The sequence below is a fragment of the Monodelphis domestica genome, chromosome 2 (genome assembly GCF_027887165.1).
Source record: "Monodelphis domestica isolate mMonDom1 chromosome 2, mMonDom1.pri, whole genome shotgun sequence".
Lineage (NCBI taxonomy): Eukaryota > Metazoa > Chordata > Mammalia > Didelphimorphia > Didelphidae > Monodelphis > Monodelphis domestica.
This window is the reverse complement of record NC_077228.1, coordinates 9,394,234-9,410,466: the sequence shown is the minus strand read 5'-3', so window position 1 is coordinate 9,410,466 and position 16,233 is coordinate 9,394,234. Positions and strand designations below refer to the sequence as shown.

Genomic DNA, 16,233 nt, shown 5'->3' with positions numbered 1-16,233 from the left:
AAGGGGGTAGAGGGCTGAGCCTAGAGTCAGGAATACCTGAGTTCAAATCCAGCCCCAGACACTTACTAGTTGTGCGACCCTGGACAAGTCACTTCACCCTGTTCCTCAGGTTCCTCCCCTGTATAATGAGCTGCAGAGGGAAATGACAAACCTCTCCCATATCTCTGCCAAGAAAACCCCAAATGGTCCAACAAAAAGTTGGATGTGGCTCAAATGACTGAACAACAACTAGCTTTTCTAGGGTGCCCAACGGAAGAGGGCAAACTAGAGGAATAGAACGAGACCATTAAAGATCTCTTTCCCCCAGTGCTCCCCTGTGGGGGTTCCTTCCAGGTGGGATGGAGGCCCTTCACTGGCACAGAAAAATGCGGGGGGAGGGGGGGGGAGACAGTAAGACAGTTGCCATTCATCTTCCTTCTCTGGGCCTCAGGCAAAATTCGAGGACTGAGCTGAATCATAGGTGGGCTGCCAGGCTTGGCGAAGTTTCCCACGCTGGCCAAACGGGAAGATGCTTACCTTAATCCTCTCTATGGACGCCTCCAATCTCAGCTGCTGGACAGTCCGCCGGGCCTGAGCCACGCTATTGGTGTTGGTGGTTTTGCTAGACATCTTCAATCAGTTTCCGGATCAGACCTGGAGAGACATTTTTGTTTTTAAAGCAAGAGACATTCTCCCTTTCACATGTCAGCAGCAAGGTGGCAAGTTGCCATTTTATAAACTACAGGGTGTGCCTGCTCAGAGATTGGGGCCCGTGGAGGTGGCTGCTTCGAGGGCAGGCGCTCTGCCCTGGCACCGAGGAGGGGCTCACTATGGGCTTCTGGGGAATTCAAAGAACGGCTCGAGTTGCCAAGCTTGGCTTCTGGGGAACTTCTCACAGATTTCTACTTTTCGGGGGAACTTGAAAAACCTGTTGGATTTGGACCCAGAGAACCTGGTATGAATGCTGCTGGCTCTGCAACTAAGCAGCTGGGTGACTTATTTCGTGTACATCTCTTGGCCTCAGTTTCCTCAAATGTAAAATGAGAAGGTTGGGCTCAATAGCCTTTAGGTCTGCTTCCCACTCTAAGCCTATGAACCCACGAATTTCCTCTGTCCATATGAACCCCTGTTCTGCAGCTGGCCGACTCTCCCTTGGGAGAGGATGAGTGACCCACCCTGGACCATCCAGCCTGTATGTGGCACAGGTGGGATGATTTGAATCCAGATCTGGCTCTGCTGGGAGCCTGGGACTAGATGAAGTCTACAAAGTGGTTTTCCAACCTTCACTGCCAGTCTAAGTCAGCATTATTATTACGACACCATCTTTAAGGATTCCATCCCACAAACATTTATTCAACACCAATCCATGGGCCCAGCACTGAGGGCTGCAGGCAGAACCGACTCCAATCTTGCTGGGCCGAAATGTCCAAAAATGGGGGATAGAGAGACGGTCTGAGAGGCCGCCGCCCCCAATCTGGGGGGGGGGGCAACAGCTTGGAACCCTCTGGTCATCTTGCTCTTAGCGATGGACGGAGGGAAGGACAGAGAGTGAGTGAGACCAGCTGCCTCCTGGAGGCTCCTAGGAAACAGTCCTGCCTGCTCACCAGAACAGGCTTAGGTCGTCTTCAGTGGCTGCTAGTGTCCAACCCTGAGGCCTCGAGAGCTGTCAGCCCTCATCAGGTCCCCACGCAGGGGCTAGTTCCACCTACTCTGGGCTAGCCCACAGGGAGCACAGGAATGGTCTGGACTCTGCCCTCGCATCCGCCACATTCCAGGTGATAATGACACAGATCTGCGGTCAAGGATGGCTGGGGGCATTAGCCATATAAGGCAGGCAAATGCCAGCCTCTGCCACTGACTCACAGCAGACAGGTGCCCCGGCCTTAGGTGTGGCTCTCTGGAACTCTTGGTCCAAGAATCCCTCAGGGAGGCAAACCCCATTCAGCCTGATTGGAAGCTGGAGGGGGAAAAAGGGTGCTGGGACTCTTCCGGGGGATGCCACAGCAAGATGCTTGTGAGGGCCAAAATAGAAACTCACTGAGTGCTGGGCTTTCACTTTTGTGATCAGTCAGTCAGTCAACAAATATTTATGTGATATCTGCCAAATGCCCAGGCACAATTTCAGCCACCCCCTTTTCCTCCCTCCCTCCTTCCTTTCCTTCCTTCCTTCCTTCCTCCCTTCCTTCCCTCCTTCCTCCCTTCCTTCCTTCCTTCCTTCCTTCCTTCCTTCCTCCCTCCCTTCCTTCCTCCTATCCTTCCTTCCTTCCTTCCTTCCTTCCTTCCTTCCTTCCTCCTTTCCTTCCTTCCTTCCTTCCTTCCTTCCTTCCTTCCTTCCTTCCTTCCTTCCTTCCTTCCTTCCTTCCTTCCTTCCTTCCTTCCTTCCTTCCTTCCTTCCTTCCTTCCTTCCTTCCTTCCTTCCTTCCTCCCTCCCTCCCTCCCTTCCTTCCATCCCTCAAGACTCTAGGTCTGAATGTTGTCAGAAAGTGCCTACAACCATGTTGGCTGGCTTGGCCTGGGTGATTCCACAGATGTGGTGTTGAGTCTAGAGACAGAAGCCCACCACTCAGCCCTGGCTTCACAGGCTCTGGAAGGGATGTCTGAGGTTGTGGAACTCGGCCCCACTGAGACCCAGGAAGGAGGTCACACAGGTCATAAGGGGCAGAACCAGCATTTGAACCCAAGTTCTCTGAGACCGATCATGTTTCCTCCCCGGGCCTCAGTTTCCTCATCTGTAAAATGAAGGCATTGGATTTCGTGGTCCCTCCCAACTCCCAATTCTTTGTCCTACCCTCCGAAGGCCCCTTTCAGCCCTGAATGTAGGATGCAGGACCAAAGGCGGCTTTCTGGCGGCCGGACCCTGGGCAGACCGTCTGGGAAGGCGGGCTGCAGCTTCGCAGCCCGGGTTACCGGGATTAAACACCGCCGGCACCACCACCAAGCCGGTCCTGCTCTTGGCGAGCCTGACTTCCTGGGTGTCCCTGAACCCCGGAGGGCCCCCACCCCGGCAGCGGCTCAGGGCCCTTCGCCCCAGCTGCGAGGCCTCCCCCTCGCCTCCCCCCAGACACGGGGATCGGAGGGGGCTCACGGCCCGCTCTTCTGAACTTCTGGACTTGGCCTGGGTCGGGCTGTGGTCTGGAGCATCCCTGCTTTCAGAGCTGCAGCCCAGGATGCAGAGGACACGGGTTCGAATCCCACTGGGGAGGCTGAAGAGTTTCACGTGCTCTGAGAGTGTTGTGGTGCCTCCGGCTCAGTAAGGACGTGTGCGACTGGCTCTCCCTCCCTCCCAGGGTTCGGCTCTTGCTCCCTAATCAGATCTCTGGAGGTTTGACAGAGCCGGCGGCCGCTGGGCCATCTCTAGCCCCTCCCATTCCTGCAATGGGCTCAGCTGGTTGTTGTTGGGTTTGCAAATGAGGAGATCGGTCCCGTTTTATGGAGGAGAATGTTGAGGAGCAGGATCCGAACCCAGGCCTCCGGGCTCTGAATCAGACATCCTGGGGAAGAGCTTCCACGCCTGTGAGCAGCCTGTTTACTTAGGAACAGGCTCTGCCCTCCCCTCCGCCCTTCCTCTGGGGATCCCACAAAGCCCAGCGTTTCTGGGCAAAGGCTATGCACCCACGCACTGGGTGACTCCACTTAGAGTCTGGGTGGAGGTAGTCCTGGCCAAGGAGCCTCTTTTATTGGCCCCACAGCGGCGATCTGGGAGCCTCCACCTGGGGGCCTCCAAGGCAGCCCGCCCTGACCCGCTCTGCCAGGCTCCTCTGGCATTGCCAAGGGGGCTCCACCGTGCAGGGAAGGGCTGGGCGGGAGCAGGAGACCCAAGAGGATGCCCGCAGGCACGAGCCAGGGCACACCTGAGCTGGCCAGAAGCAAAAACCATTTCCAATTAACTTCCGGTCTTTGGACGCACCATGAACCGCTGCTGGGAGGGACGAGCCCTCCATCGCAGCCAGGAAGCGTCCCCAGGGCCGTCGCTGACTCTGCCCGCCTCTGGCGCCCTTCGAGGGCCACTCCCAAGTGTCCATCGAAAATGGGGACAACCTACCCGCCGGGCCTGCCAGCCAGGGCTCGGGGAGAGGCAGCCAAGGACCCGGAAAGCCACATTTAGAGGACCGTCACTGTTAGAAGGATCAGGAGGGAAGTGTCTGCCCCTGCAAGAGGCAGACCCGAGGAAGGAGCGAGAAGCACTAACTAAGAACAGCAGCGGCTATTGGTTAGGGAGCATTTTAAGGATCATGAAGTGATTTGTCTCAGTCTTCAAAGGAGCCTCGGAGTCAGCAAGTGTTCTCATCTAACCTCCCTCCCTTCCTCCCCCAGCCTCCTTCCTTCCCTTTCTCTCCCTCTCTCCTTTCTTCCTCCCTCCTTCTTCCCTCTCCCTCCTTCCTTCCTCCATCCTTTCTCCTTCCTTCCTCCCTCCTTTCTCCTTCCTTCCTTTCTTTTCCTTCCTTCCTTCCTTCCTTCCTTCCTTCCTTCCTTCCTTCCTTCCTTCCTTCCTTCCTTCCTTCCTTCCTTCCTTCCTTCCTTCCTTCTTCCCTCCCTCCCTCCCTCCTTCCCTCTCTCTCTCTCTCTCTCGTCTCTCTCTCTCTCTCTCTCTCATCTCTCTCTCTCTCTCTCTCTCTCTTCCTTCCTTCCTTCCTTCCTTCCTTTCTTTCTTTCTTTCTTTCTTTTCTTTCTTTCTTTCTTCTTTCTTTTCTTTTCTTTCTTTCTTTCTTTCTTTCTTTCTTTCTTTCTTTTTTCTTTCTTTTTCTTCTCTTCCTTCCTTCCTTCCTTCCTTCCCTTTCCCTCTTTCTTTCTCTTTCCTTTCTTTCTTCCCTTTTTCTCAGTCTTTATCCTCCCTTTTGATAGTTGCTTATTATCATGTTGATAATTTACTTATTATTAACATTACCATTTTAGAGATGAGAAAATTCATCCGGAGAGAGGTGAAGACTGAGGCAGGATTGGTTCCGGGCCCAAGACTCCATCCATTGTGCCACCCCAGCACGGTGGCTCAGCACGTTCCATCCTGGAGCCTCTGACTTCTCGGAACCCTTGCGCAGGGCTTCTTGCTTCTCTGCGCCAACCCTCGTCCATCCTCCCTTCCTGGCTCTCGGACAGACGCCCCCCTCATCCCAGTGTCCTAAGGCTTGACCCGAAGGCTGTGAACCCCGACCTCTTCCTCGGCCCAGGCTGCCCCGGAAGGCCGGAGGGCAGGTGTGTGGCAGCCGCGGCAGGCAGCCTCCTTCTCTGCTGAGTGCCAGCCTGGGGCACGGCCATGGAACAGCTGGGCTGGCAGGGCCAGGGATGGGAGCGCCGCCTCCCCCTCTTGCAGCTGCCGCCTGCATCCGGGGCGCCCTGGGGGTCCTGAGAAGGCTGCCAGCAGCCAGAGGGCCCCCCCAAGGGCTAGGAGGGACACTGAGGAGCCGGAGGAGCTCCCTGGAGAGCCATTGGGCCCGAAGGGGGCCCCCTGAGGCCATTCAGTCCAGCCCCTTTCCAAAGAGGAGGCCCGAGGCCTGGGGAGACCCGGGGTCCAGGGATGAAGCTGGTTGGAGCCCTGAGCCTCACCTCTGAGGATCTTCTCTCTGGCATTAGAGGCCCCCTCCCCGCCTTCCAGGCTTCTCCTGCCTCCTCTGCAGCTGGCCTTCTTCCATCCGGCGCCGGCAGCCTCCTAGTGGTCCATAAACATGAGCCTCCACGTGTGGGCTCTGGCCATCCCTCGTGCCTGGGCCGGACTTCCTCGACGTCCCCAGGACAATCTGGCCGGCCCGGAGAGCCTCTCCCCTCCCCCCTGCCCAGTGATCAGCCCTGCCCGGCTTGTGGGCACCCGGCACAGGGCATGGCCTGCCTCCAGGCCAGGCGCAGGATCACAGGGCGGGCGACGAGGTAGGCTCCATTTGAAGGACGGGAGAGGGAGAGGCCCGAGAGGCCGTCCGGCGTCCATCTGAAGCACCTGCTCACGGAGGAGGCCCAGAGAGCCGAGTTCAAATCCCGCCTCGGGATTTACGGGGTGACTCTGGGCGCCCTGATGATGGATGGATCCGTTCGTGGTCAGCCGGCAGCCCTGCGTCCTTCTGTGCGATGCTGAGGCATTCTCTGGCCTCGGGAGCCCCCCAGCTTCGGGTCAGCATCACGTGATTCTGGGGGCCCTCTGGGGGCCGGCAGGTCCCTCATTTACTCAAATGCAGAGCCACAGCCTTTTCCTCGCTGGGTGACCCTGGACGAGTCACTGACCCCCCGGCCCAGCCCCGGAGAGAGGCGGGGAGCTGGGGGGCCCCCATAGAGGGGCCGGAGCGGGAGGGGGAGGGGGGCCACAAAGATGGCGGCCTGGGAGGAGGCCGGAGAGCCATTCCACAAAGCACAGAGCACCTACTGCACACCTGACACCGGGGCCGCAGGGACCGCAGCTCTAGAGCGGGGAGCCCCCACTTTACAGAGGAAGAGGCGGGCCAGGGGTTGGGGGTCGCGGTCCAGATGCAGCTGGGCGGGGGGGGGCAGCGGTCTAGTGCTTGACTCGTCATCACAGAGATCTGAGTTCAGGTTCAGCCCCAGACACTTCCTGGTTGTGTGACCCTGGACAAGTCCTTTGAGTCTGCTCTGCCTCAGTTCCATGCCCTGTAAAATGGGAGGGCCCCAGGGTGTCTTCTGGCTCAGGTCTCCAGCCTGATGAGCCCAGGACGCAAACTCACCTGGTGTGCTAATGGGGCTGAGACTAGTCAGAGTAGGGGAGGGAAGGGAAGAAGCATTTATAGAGAGCCTGCTGGGTACCAGGCATTACGCTGTGATCTCCTTCATCTTTGGGGCAACCCAGCAAGTTTGGTGCCCGTTATCCTTGTTTTACAGCTGGGGAAACTGAGGCATGCAGAGGCTGGGGCACGCCAGGGTCATAGCCTAGAAGAGAACTGTAGACTGTCTGGGGATTTCCCTGACAGTCACTGAATCTCTAAGTGGGGGGGGGGGGTCCTAAGCCCTCCCCCAGTATCCAGGTCTTCCTCACCCTGGCACAGCCTAGCCTGGCTCCGTGAGGGTTCGCTGCCCCCTTCTCCGGCTGGAGCCTACATCTAGGGGAAGGGCACGGGGTGGGCCTGCCTGCCTTCAATTCCCGCCGGCCCGGTCTCTTCACCCCCATTCCCTGCTCCTTCCAGCTCTTGGTCTTCTTTTGCTGGAAGGAGCCCCTTGAGGCCAGGGGCTGGGCTTCTTTTTATTCATCTGCTCACCCCAGGATCAATAGAGCCTTCCTCCTGCCCTCCCCTTCGCTCTTTTCTCTCTGCTTCCCCGTGCCCAGCACAGCCCAGTGAAACCTGAGCGGCTCAATAAACTGCTTCTTGAAACGGATTATTAGTTTTTTCGACCAAGAGCCCAAGCAACAAAGAACTGAAAACAAAGACATTTAAACACACACACCCAATTCAGCCCCAAATGGAGAGAAAATGCCTTCACAACTTAGTGTGGAAACCAGCAGGGAGGTAAGGTGAGACTGAAAAATTCAGGGTCCACAGAGCCTCAGTGAAACCCTCCCTGGCAAAGGGGGGGGTCCCTGTGCTTTGCCAAGCACCCGGGCGAGAGACCTAGCTAACAGGGCACAAGACACCTCTGCGTAGACTTGTAACCAAAGATGTAACAGGAAGGCTGTCGCCACTTCCAGGTCCCACGTTCCATGGAGCCTGCCTGTTCTGGTTTGGGTCCAGATCTCGAGGAAGATTCAGAATAGAGTAACACAGATCTCGCACTAGGTCTGTTACACATTCTACTATGTATTCGCAGTGGAGCATTCCCTGACCAAAGCAGTCAGTCCATCTACTCCCTCCCCTCTTACGGATTCCCTATCACGCTCACCACGGAGGGCTTTTCTCCTAAGCTTGCTTCTCTCCCTTCCAGCCTTCCTTTCCACCTCATCTCTCACCCCCCAGGTGAGGATTTTACCCTTATACCGTGCTGAAAAAAATTGTAGACATTCAGGGAGGGCTCCCTCTTCTTCTCTCCTTGTCTCACACCCCATTTGACATCATCTTCATGATTTCCTTCTTTACAATAGAATCTGAAGAAGTGACTTTCCTCTGTCAAGGGAACCACCTTATACCTAACGAGTCAAGCCAGCAAGCATTAATTTAAGTCCCTTTCGGTAGGGTCCCAATTCCTTGTGACCCCATCTGGGGTTTTCTTGGCAAAGATGCTCATGTGATTTTCTATTTCCTTCTCCAGTGCACTTTACAGATGAGGAAACTGAGGCAAACCGGATGAAGTGACTTATTCTGGTTACACAGCTACTGAGTGACGGAGGCTGGAATTGAACTCGGGTCTTCCTAATTCCAGACCTATTATGGGTGGGCGCTTCCCTTGGATCCTGCGCCTCTGTTACCATCCCTTATCAATCCTGGATCCCTCTTGGTCTCCAGTCTTCCCTTCCCATTGCCTAAAAACATGCCCCACGTCTCCTCTATCCAGAAACTATTTCCTCACTATCTTTGTGCCTGTGTTGCCCAGCGCAGTGCTTGGCCCACAGCTGGTGCTTAATAATAAATACTTGCTGAATGATTGATAAAACTGAAAGAGACTTCAGAAGCCATCACAACTGACCTAGATAATGCTATAGTCCCTGGACGGGGCAGGAAATGAACATTTACTTTGCACCTACTATGTTCCAGGCACCCTACTAAGCGCTTTACATAGATCTCACTGGATTCTTACAATCACCTTGGGAGGCAGTTGCTCTTATCATCCCATTTTACAGTTGAGGAAACCGAGGCAGACAGCGGTCAAATAACTTGCCCTGGGGTCATACGGCTGGTTTGATTTGAACTCTTCTCCCAGGGTTTGTTCATTTTGATACCTGGAAGCCTTTCCTGGTTTCTCTGAACCCATCTATCCTGCCATTTCTAATAGGGCGGGTATATCCCATCTCATCCATCGGCCCTGCCCTCCCCTCAGAGTCTCTCCCTGGGTCTGCGGGTGACACAGAGAGGGGCTCGGGATGCCGGGGCCGGACCACGCTCCGGCGTCCTTTGCAGACTCTGCTCACTGGAGGAGGAGAGATCCTGGGTGAGTTCAGCTGGTAACGCTCCCAAGGGGGCTGACATGGGCCCATCGTCTCCGAGCCTCGCTGCCTCCTCTGCAATCCCACACAGAGTGAAGGAAATGGGACTGACTTTAGTTAAGAGGTGAGAGTTCTGAGTTCGAGTCGCTCCATCAGAAAACATTTCTGAAGTTCCTACTATGTGCCAGGCATAATGCTAAGTTCTGTGGATTACAAAGAAGGGCAAAAGACAGTCCCTGAATTACCTGGTGGACCTGGAATCAGGAGGACCCAAGTTCAAATCCAGACGCTGGTGCTTATTAGCTATGAAACCCTGGACAAGTCACTTCACCTGGTTTTGCTTCAGTTTCCTCATCTGTAAAATGAGCTGGAGAAGGAAGTGGCCAACCCCTCCAGTGTCTGCCAAGAAAACCCCAAAACCTGTTGCAGAGTCGGAGCCGGCTGAAAGGATGACAGCCCCAACAAGGCTGTTTCTAGGTCTGTCTGTGATCCTCTGGGCTCCGTGGGCCTCAGTTTACTCATCCGTAAAAGGAAAGGGGCGAGGGTGGCGCAGAGGACCTCCCAGGTCTCTTCCAGCTCTGGGCTCACCCTGCCTGTCCTGACCATGAGCCGGACCTTCCCTTTCCAGCTTGGGAGGGGGCCGGAGTGGCCACAACAGGCAGGTCTGGGGTCCGCTCCCCGGGCACCCATCACCCCAAGTTTGCAGACTACCAGGGCCAGAGAAGGTGAGGCCAGTGCCCCCAGACTCCACTGACGTGAAGGCTCTGAGGTTTCCCAAGGAAGCCCAGGAGGGCTGAAGGGCCGGGGAGAGGATGACCGCCTTGCAGCTGAGGAACCTGGGAAGAAGAGAAAGCAGCAGACCTGGAAGGGACCCCAGAGGCCCTCCGGCCTCCCTCTCTTTTTATAGACGAAGACACTGAGGTCCAGGGTGGGCCTTGCTTTGGGCCACACAAGTAGGGTCGGAGTAAGAATTGGAACTCGGGCCCTGGAATCCAAAATAGAATTCTCCACTCTGTTGCAATGGGTTCAAATCCTGTCTCAGACACCTTCTGGCTGTTTGGCTCTAGCTGCACGACTTTACCTTGCTGAGCCTCAGTTTACTTATCTGTAAAATGGAGAGGAGTCAAAAGAGACTCGGGTGAGACGATGGGAATTCACTGCCTATCCCGAGGCCTTTCCGGCTCTCACAGTCGGGGGCACCAGGCTTCTGGGTAAGACTTGGAGCCGGGGGGAGGAGAAAAAACAAACAAATAAACCCAAGCCAGATGGAAGCTCTGCCCGACACAGGAACTCCCAGAGACGACCCATCAACAGATGGCACAGGAAGTGCTGGAGAAAAGATGCGGAAACGTCTGACTCCTGAGGTCAGTGGGTCACTCCTGCCTCGCTGGCCACTGACCCGGGCAAGGATTGTTCCAGGAGCTACAGCAAGGACGGCCACAACAGCGGGCACTAACAGGGGCATCGAGGGTGTACAGAGCGGTACTGACCACCTCTCATGACAGTGGGCACTAACGGGGGCATTGAGGGCATGGAGAGCGGTACTGACCACCTGCCACAACAACGGGCACATACAGGGGCAATCGAGGGCATACAGAGCGGTATGGCCACCTCTCATGACAGCAGGCACTAACAGGGGCATCAAGGGCATACAGAGCAGTATGTCCACCTTTCATGACAGTGGGCACTAACAGGGGCATCGAGGGCATACAGAGCGGTATGGCCACTTCTCATGACAGTGGGCACTGACAAGGGCATTGAGGGCATACAGAGCGGTATGACCATCTCTCATGGCAGTGGGCACTAACGGGGGCATTGAGGGCATACAGAGTGGTATGGCCACCTCTCATGACAGCGGGCACTAACAGGGGCATCGAGGGCATACAGAGCGGTATCAGCCATCCTTCCCTTGGCTCTCCTCTCCCTTCTCTGTCTCTCTACCAGAGATTACGATATAGTCAGATCACTGGACGTGATGATGGGAAGCCGAGTCTGAATTCTGCACACGATGGTCATTACTTTGGGCAGGTCACTTCTCCCTGAGCCTCAGTTTCTCAGTCTCCAGGATGCCGTGGATTTTGTCTGTGGGGCAGGATTTGCCAGGATGGGGCTGCCTTTGAGGCTGGCCTCTGCCCAAGCACGTCCTCAGTTGCCTCTCCAAGCCTCCCCGAGGCGGGCGCCCCAGGGGCGATTTTCTCCTTTTTTATGGAGGAGCAAACCAAGGCTCGGAGAGATGCGGTCGGTTGCTTGTGCCTGCGGTTTCCCTCTGCTGCCTCAGAGGTCAGAGCTTGAGATGGGTCTTTTCTGGCACGGGTCCCCACAGTTCTGTGGTGGCAGAAATGGGCCTCCTCTCTGGTGGGAGAGCTCCGAAGAGGCCCCAAGCCAGGGGCCTCTTCCTGCGTGCCAGGGATGGGAGGCGGGAGCCCAGCCAGGGGATGGGAGACTCTTGGTGGAAGGGACGCCAGAGCCCAGCCACTGCAATCTCCTCATTTTCAGAGCGGGGGACAGAGGCCAAAGATAGGAAGAGACTTGCCCAAGGCCACTGAGGCCGGCCCGAGGCGGAGAGGATCTGATGGGTCGGGGCCTTCCCCAGCCTTCCCCACAGAATCCTCCCTGGAAAGTCTACCCAAACCTTTCTTGGGCGAAGAAAAGCCTCCGTCCAGCCCCCAACCGCCTGTCCTGGGGCATCTCGCTGCCCAGAATAACAAAAAGCAATCAAAGGGCTGAGAATGGGGGCAGGAAGAGCTGGGGAGGGGGAGCACCTGTAGGGAGAGAGCCAAGGGCAGATCTGGGGGGCAGCGGGAGGAGGGGGGAGCCAGCCCAGACCACCCCGCTGCCCCTCCAGGGACCCCCTTCCTGTCCCCGTCCCCACCCCGCAGCTGGCCTGCCCTGATAGTTGCCAGGCGAGGAGCTCCTCATGTTCCCCTCCAGGCCTGGAGAAGCCACGCTCTGGAGTGCTATCAGAGGCAGCCAGATGGTGGTGGAGCACAGAAGCGCTCCCTGTGGGGAGAGGGAGGAGGCGGCGCTTCCTGAGGGCCCTTTGGGGCAGGGGGAGGCGTCAGGAGAGGGCATTTGGCACAGCAGTCCGGGGTCCCGACGCTCCACCTTCATCTGACCCATCTAGGCCCCTGCCAAGGCCGGGGCTGGCTGGGGAGAGGGGAGCCCCCAGGAGGGACCTGAAGGGGGTCCCCTGGAACACACATTGGACTTGGCCCCAAAGGGCAGAGCCAGGATGATGGAGTGGGAGGAAGGGGCTTCCCATCCCTGGAGGCCTTCCAGCAAAGCCTGGGGGACCCCTTTGGGGATGCTGAGAGCAGGGGTTCTCTCCCCCGGGCCGGGCCGTGTCTAGATGTCAGGAGGCCGGTGAGCTTGGATGGGAGGAAAGCTTTCATCTGGGCCCAGCTGACTCCCTTTGACATCCCAGCTATTTTATGCATTTGGAACCATTGCTCTGAGAAGGGGTTGTGGGCTCTGCTGGGGCGCCAACAGGTACATGACCCCCCAAAAGTAAAGAGCCCCAGATCTAGACAGGACTTCTGTTCAGCTGTGTTCTGGGGGGACTAGGGGGTCCCCGAGCCTCATCCGGCTGAGACTCCCCCAATGTGCGTTAGGGAGAGAAAAAGATGGCGGAAGAGAAAGACGAGAGGCTGCCACATGGCGGGAGCCGGAGCCAGAAGGGGCCGTGGGCCGGGTCAGGGGAAGGAACTCCAAATGCTGCCGTCAAGCTCCGAGCCCGCGCCAGGGTCCTCGGACACCACGTCTGCCCAGCTCCAGAGTGAGAGGAGTGGTGCATGCCATGATACGCAGGTGACTCCAGAGCCCGGAAAGCCTGAGATGAAGATGCTTATCCTCGAGTCCACGGGTGGCTCCCAGACGACGCCGTAAAGGGGTGAACAGCCAGACCTACCCGGGACGCGTCTCTCACCCGTGGCCCTTTGGGTCCCAGTGTGGCCCCTCAGCCTCTTGGGGGGACCCAGGGCTCTAGCTCCAGAGACCCCTGCTCTTGGCCAATCTACAGATGGGGAAACTGAGGCTCAGGGATGCTGCAACTCTCCCCGACCTCCACCCTTTCCTTCCCTGGACCAAGAGCTGGGAGACAGCGCGTGAAAGTGAATTCCAGAGGTCGGAGGGCATTTGCGGTGACTGGCCGTGACCCTCTGGGGCAGGAAGGCAGAGGGAGGACATGGCTAGTGCTGAAGGGTAGCCAGGGGTCAAAGTGAGATCATGCAGGATCAAAGAAGATGTGAATGCGAATCCTGCGCTGTCCTGGGCAAGTCCATTCGCTTCTCTGCCATGGGCTTCCTTCTCTGAGAAAGGGGAGGACAATGGGGTGTGGATCCAGGGAGTGATGGGTGCTCGCCACTATTCTCAGAGCTGGGGCGGGCTCCGAGGCCAGACAGCCAGGTCCAGCTGTTCCAGAGGCCTGGGAAGGGCCCACCGCCTTTTGGCCTCCCCCTGTGAATGCCCCGTTTTCCATCGGCCTAGCTTTCACAAGCCCTAGTCAGAGAGATGCCTGCAGACATCCCAGGGAGCAAAGGGGTGCCTGATGCCCCCCTAAGGCTGCAGGAGGCCCCATCAAGAGCCGGCTCCGGGGAAAACCATTCCCTGGGTAGGAGGGCTTCGGCGCTCCAGAATCAGACTATTGGAACAGAAATGCCCTGGATGGACCTGGGGAGGGGAAAGGACCGGCCCAAAGAGACCCCGCTCGGGGGCCAAGCCCAGGCCTTCCTAGGCCAGCTTTCTTCCTGCAGGGCTCTTTCCTGGTGCCGAGGGAGGAGGGGAGGGACGAGCTTCTGCTGGCTGAGCTGAAGGGAGTGCAGCGTCTGGGAAGGCTCCTTCCTGTTTCTCTCCTCTTCCAGGCTCGCCTGATGACTCACATCTATCTCCTGTGAGGAGGCTCTTTTCAGCTCAGATTTGTACAAAGCAAAAACAAACACACTTCCCCCATTTTCTGTCCCTCCTTTGGAGTCGTGTTTGCCTTCCCAACGGGTTCCGGACACACAAGACTGAAGTGTTGATGGGGGAGGCTGAGGACCCCCAAGAGCCGGCCTGGGAAATGCCACACCGAGCTCCCTCCGGGCACTGACGGTCATCCACGGACGATGCTCCAGAGAGCCCATAAACGCCCCACCGCTTCCTGCCGGGTCACGGGGCCAACCGACCTTGTGCCGGCCAGCCAATGGCGCCGTGGGCCGGGGAGCGATGGGGGGCCCGGCTCTGCCAGCAGCATGGCGGACGGAGACGGGAGGGGCGCCCACTACGACCCGACACCTCCGGCCAGACAAGCGAACGCCCGCGTCTTCCGAGTCGGCACCAGGCTCGCACTCTGCCTCTCAAAAGGGCGTTGATGAAGCACTTTGTGGGTGCCGGGAACAGGGCTCAGCTCTGGGGAGACAACGGCAAAAAGGAAAATGGCGCCAGCTTGCCCGAAGCTCATGGTCTATCGGAGATCAGAGGGAGGACTCGTGTGTGTGTGTGTGTGTGTGTGTGATATATACACACACACATGGACATGGGCAAAGCTCATATGAGAGCACTTGGGGGACACAGACGGTGACCCCTGTACTTGGGAGTTCTGGATGTGAATTCACTCACTAGCTCTATGGGGCCACTCTCTGGCTCTCAGTTTCCTCATCTGTTAAAGGAGGATAATAATAATAACGGTACTACATATGGGAGGGTAAACACTATAGGCAAAGCTTAAAAGGCAACGACAATAATATTTACTATTATTTATAATGCAGAATAAAACAATTCATTATTATAGATCGTTGCTCAAAATGCTGAATTTTTTCTTTATAATGTGTAATAAAACAATTCATTATTGCATAGTATTATTGCTCGGATGCAACATTAATATTTATAATACATAATAACAAAATGTATTAGGATGTTATTGCTTAAGTGCTAGAACATTTATTATTATTTATAACATATAAAATAATAACCAATCTATGTTACTATTCATCCCCCAGGCCCAGGCCCAGTTTGCAAGTTTATATATACAATTGTATTCAGTCTGTAGTTACTGTTATTATTATTATTACTCATTTTGAAATCTGTGCCTTTCATCTTAAGAGTCAATACTGTGCATTGGTTCCAAGGCAAACGAGTGATAAGGGCTAGGTAAGTGACTTGCCCAGGGTCACCCAGCGAGGAAGTGGCTGAGGCCAGATTTGAATTCAGGACCTCTCATCTCTAGGCCTGAGCTGCTGATCTTTGAGGAGTTTTCCCTTCGTTGTATAAATCTTTGAAGGAGTAACTTCCACCCACTGGCCTTAGTGCTGCCCTCTCTGCATTAAGGGCCATTTCCTCTTCTGTAAGCGAGGGCTTTGGGCTATCTCAGAGAATCTTGAGTTGGAAGGACCACCCTGCACACGTGGTCCAGCTTGCAACTGAACAGGCATCCCCCCTCCAAACAGCCCCAACAAGTGTGGTCTGCTCTCTCCGTGAAAAGGTCCTGGGTCCAATCTGGCCTCAGACACTTTCTAGTTGTGTGTCTCTGGGCAGTGCCTAGCCATCACTGCTCTTCTGCCTAAGGCAGAAGAGGAGGGGGGAGAGGGAGAGGGAGAGGGGGAGGGAGAAGGAGAGGGAGAGACAGAGAGAGAGACACAGAGAGAGAGAGAGAGACAGAGAGAGAGACAGAGAGACAGAGACAGAGACAGAGACAGAGAAAGCAAGAAAGCATTTCATGTCTAGGATTGTCCCTGCCAAAAGATTCATTACTCATGGCCCAACAATATGAAGAAACTTCCCTGATCTTGGCTCAGCTGGTCCTGTGACCTTGGACGAGTCACTTAATCCCCACCATCTAGACCTTCCGATTCTGGAACTGACACTTTTTAATATCTATTCTAAGATGGAAGGCCTGTTTTCCCCATTCCTTTCTGACTTTTCACTTTCCATTGCTTTTGTTTTTTTAGTTACACGGAGAAATGATTTTTAAACAATTGCTTTCTGCTCTTTTGCACTTCAAATTCTCCCAGGCGGTCAACAATTTGATATTTCAGTGTTATTGCGCAGTAGAAATTTCCTTATTTCTCATGTCTCCATCCCACACATATGAAAGAACTCCCAAAGGCAAGAAGGCTGGAAGGAAAGCCCCCAGTTACTGAAGTGAAGGCCAGAAGCCCTGGGATAGCCCCAGAGGCCGGGGATGGACGAGGGCAGGAAGCGGGACCTGACGGGGTCTGCACCCTTGCCAAGGGAAGCCACGGAAATGAGGAAGAGGAGGAGATGAAGGAGAA

The 16,233-nt window shown here is 55.9% G+C and overlaps 1 protein-coding gene across 4 annotated transcripts in view; it reads right to left on the bottom strand.

Moving 5' to 3' along the window:
• The window catches only part of GNG12 (G protein subunit gamma 12), a 313,983-nt gene that overhangs the window by 5,761 nt on the left and 291,989 nt on the right, over positions 1 to 16,233 (bottom strand). For 3 of the 4 annotated variants that reach the window (XM_056814962.1, XM_007480417.2, XM_056814963.1), the window contains one exon: positions 517 to 633. In XM_056814962.1, the coding sequence (XP_056670940.1) occupies positions 517 to 609 (93 nt within the window). In that variant the 5' untranslated portion in view covers positions 610 to 633. Of the gene's footprint in view, positions 1 to 516; positions 634 to 4,864; positions 5,024 to 16,233 lie in introns of those variants that run through there. The other variant, XM_001364658.4, reaches the window with a different exon arrangement.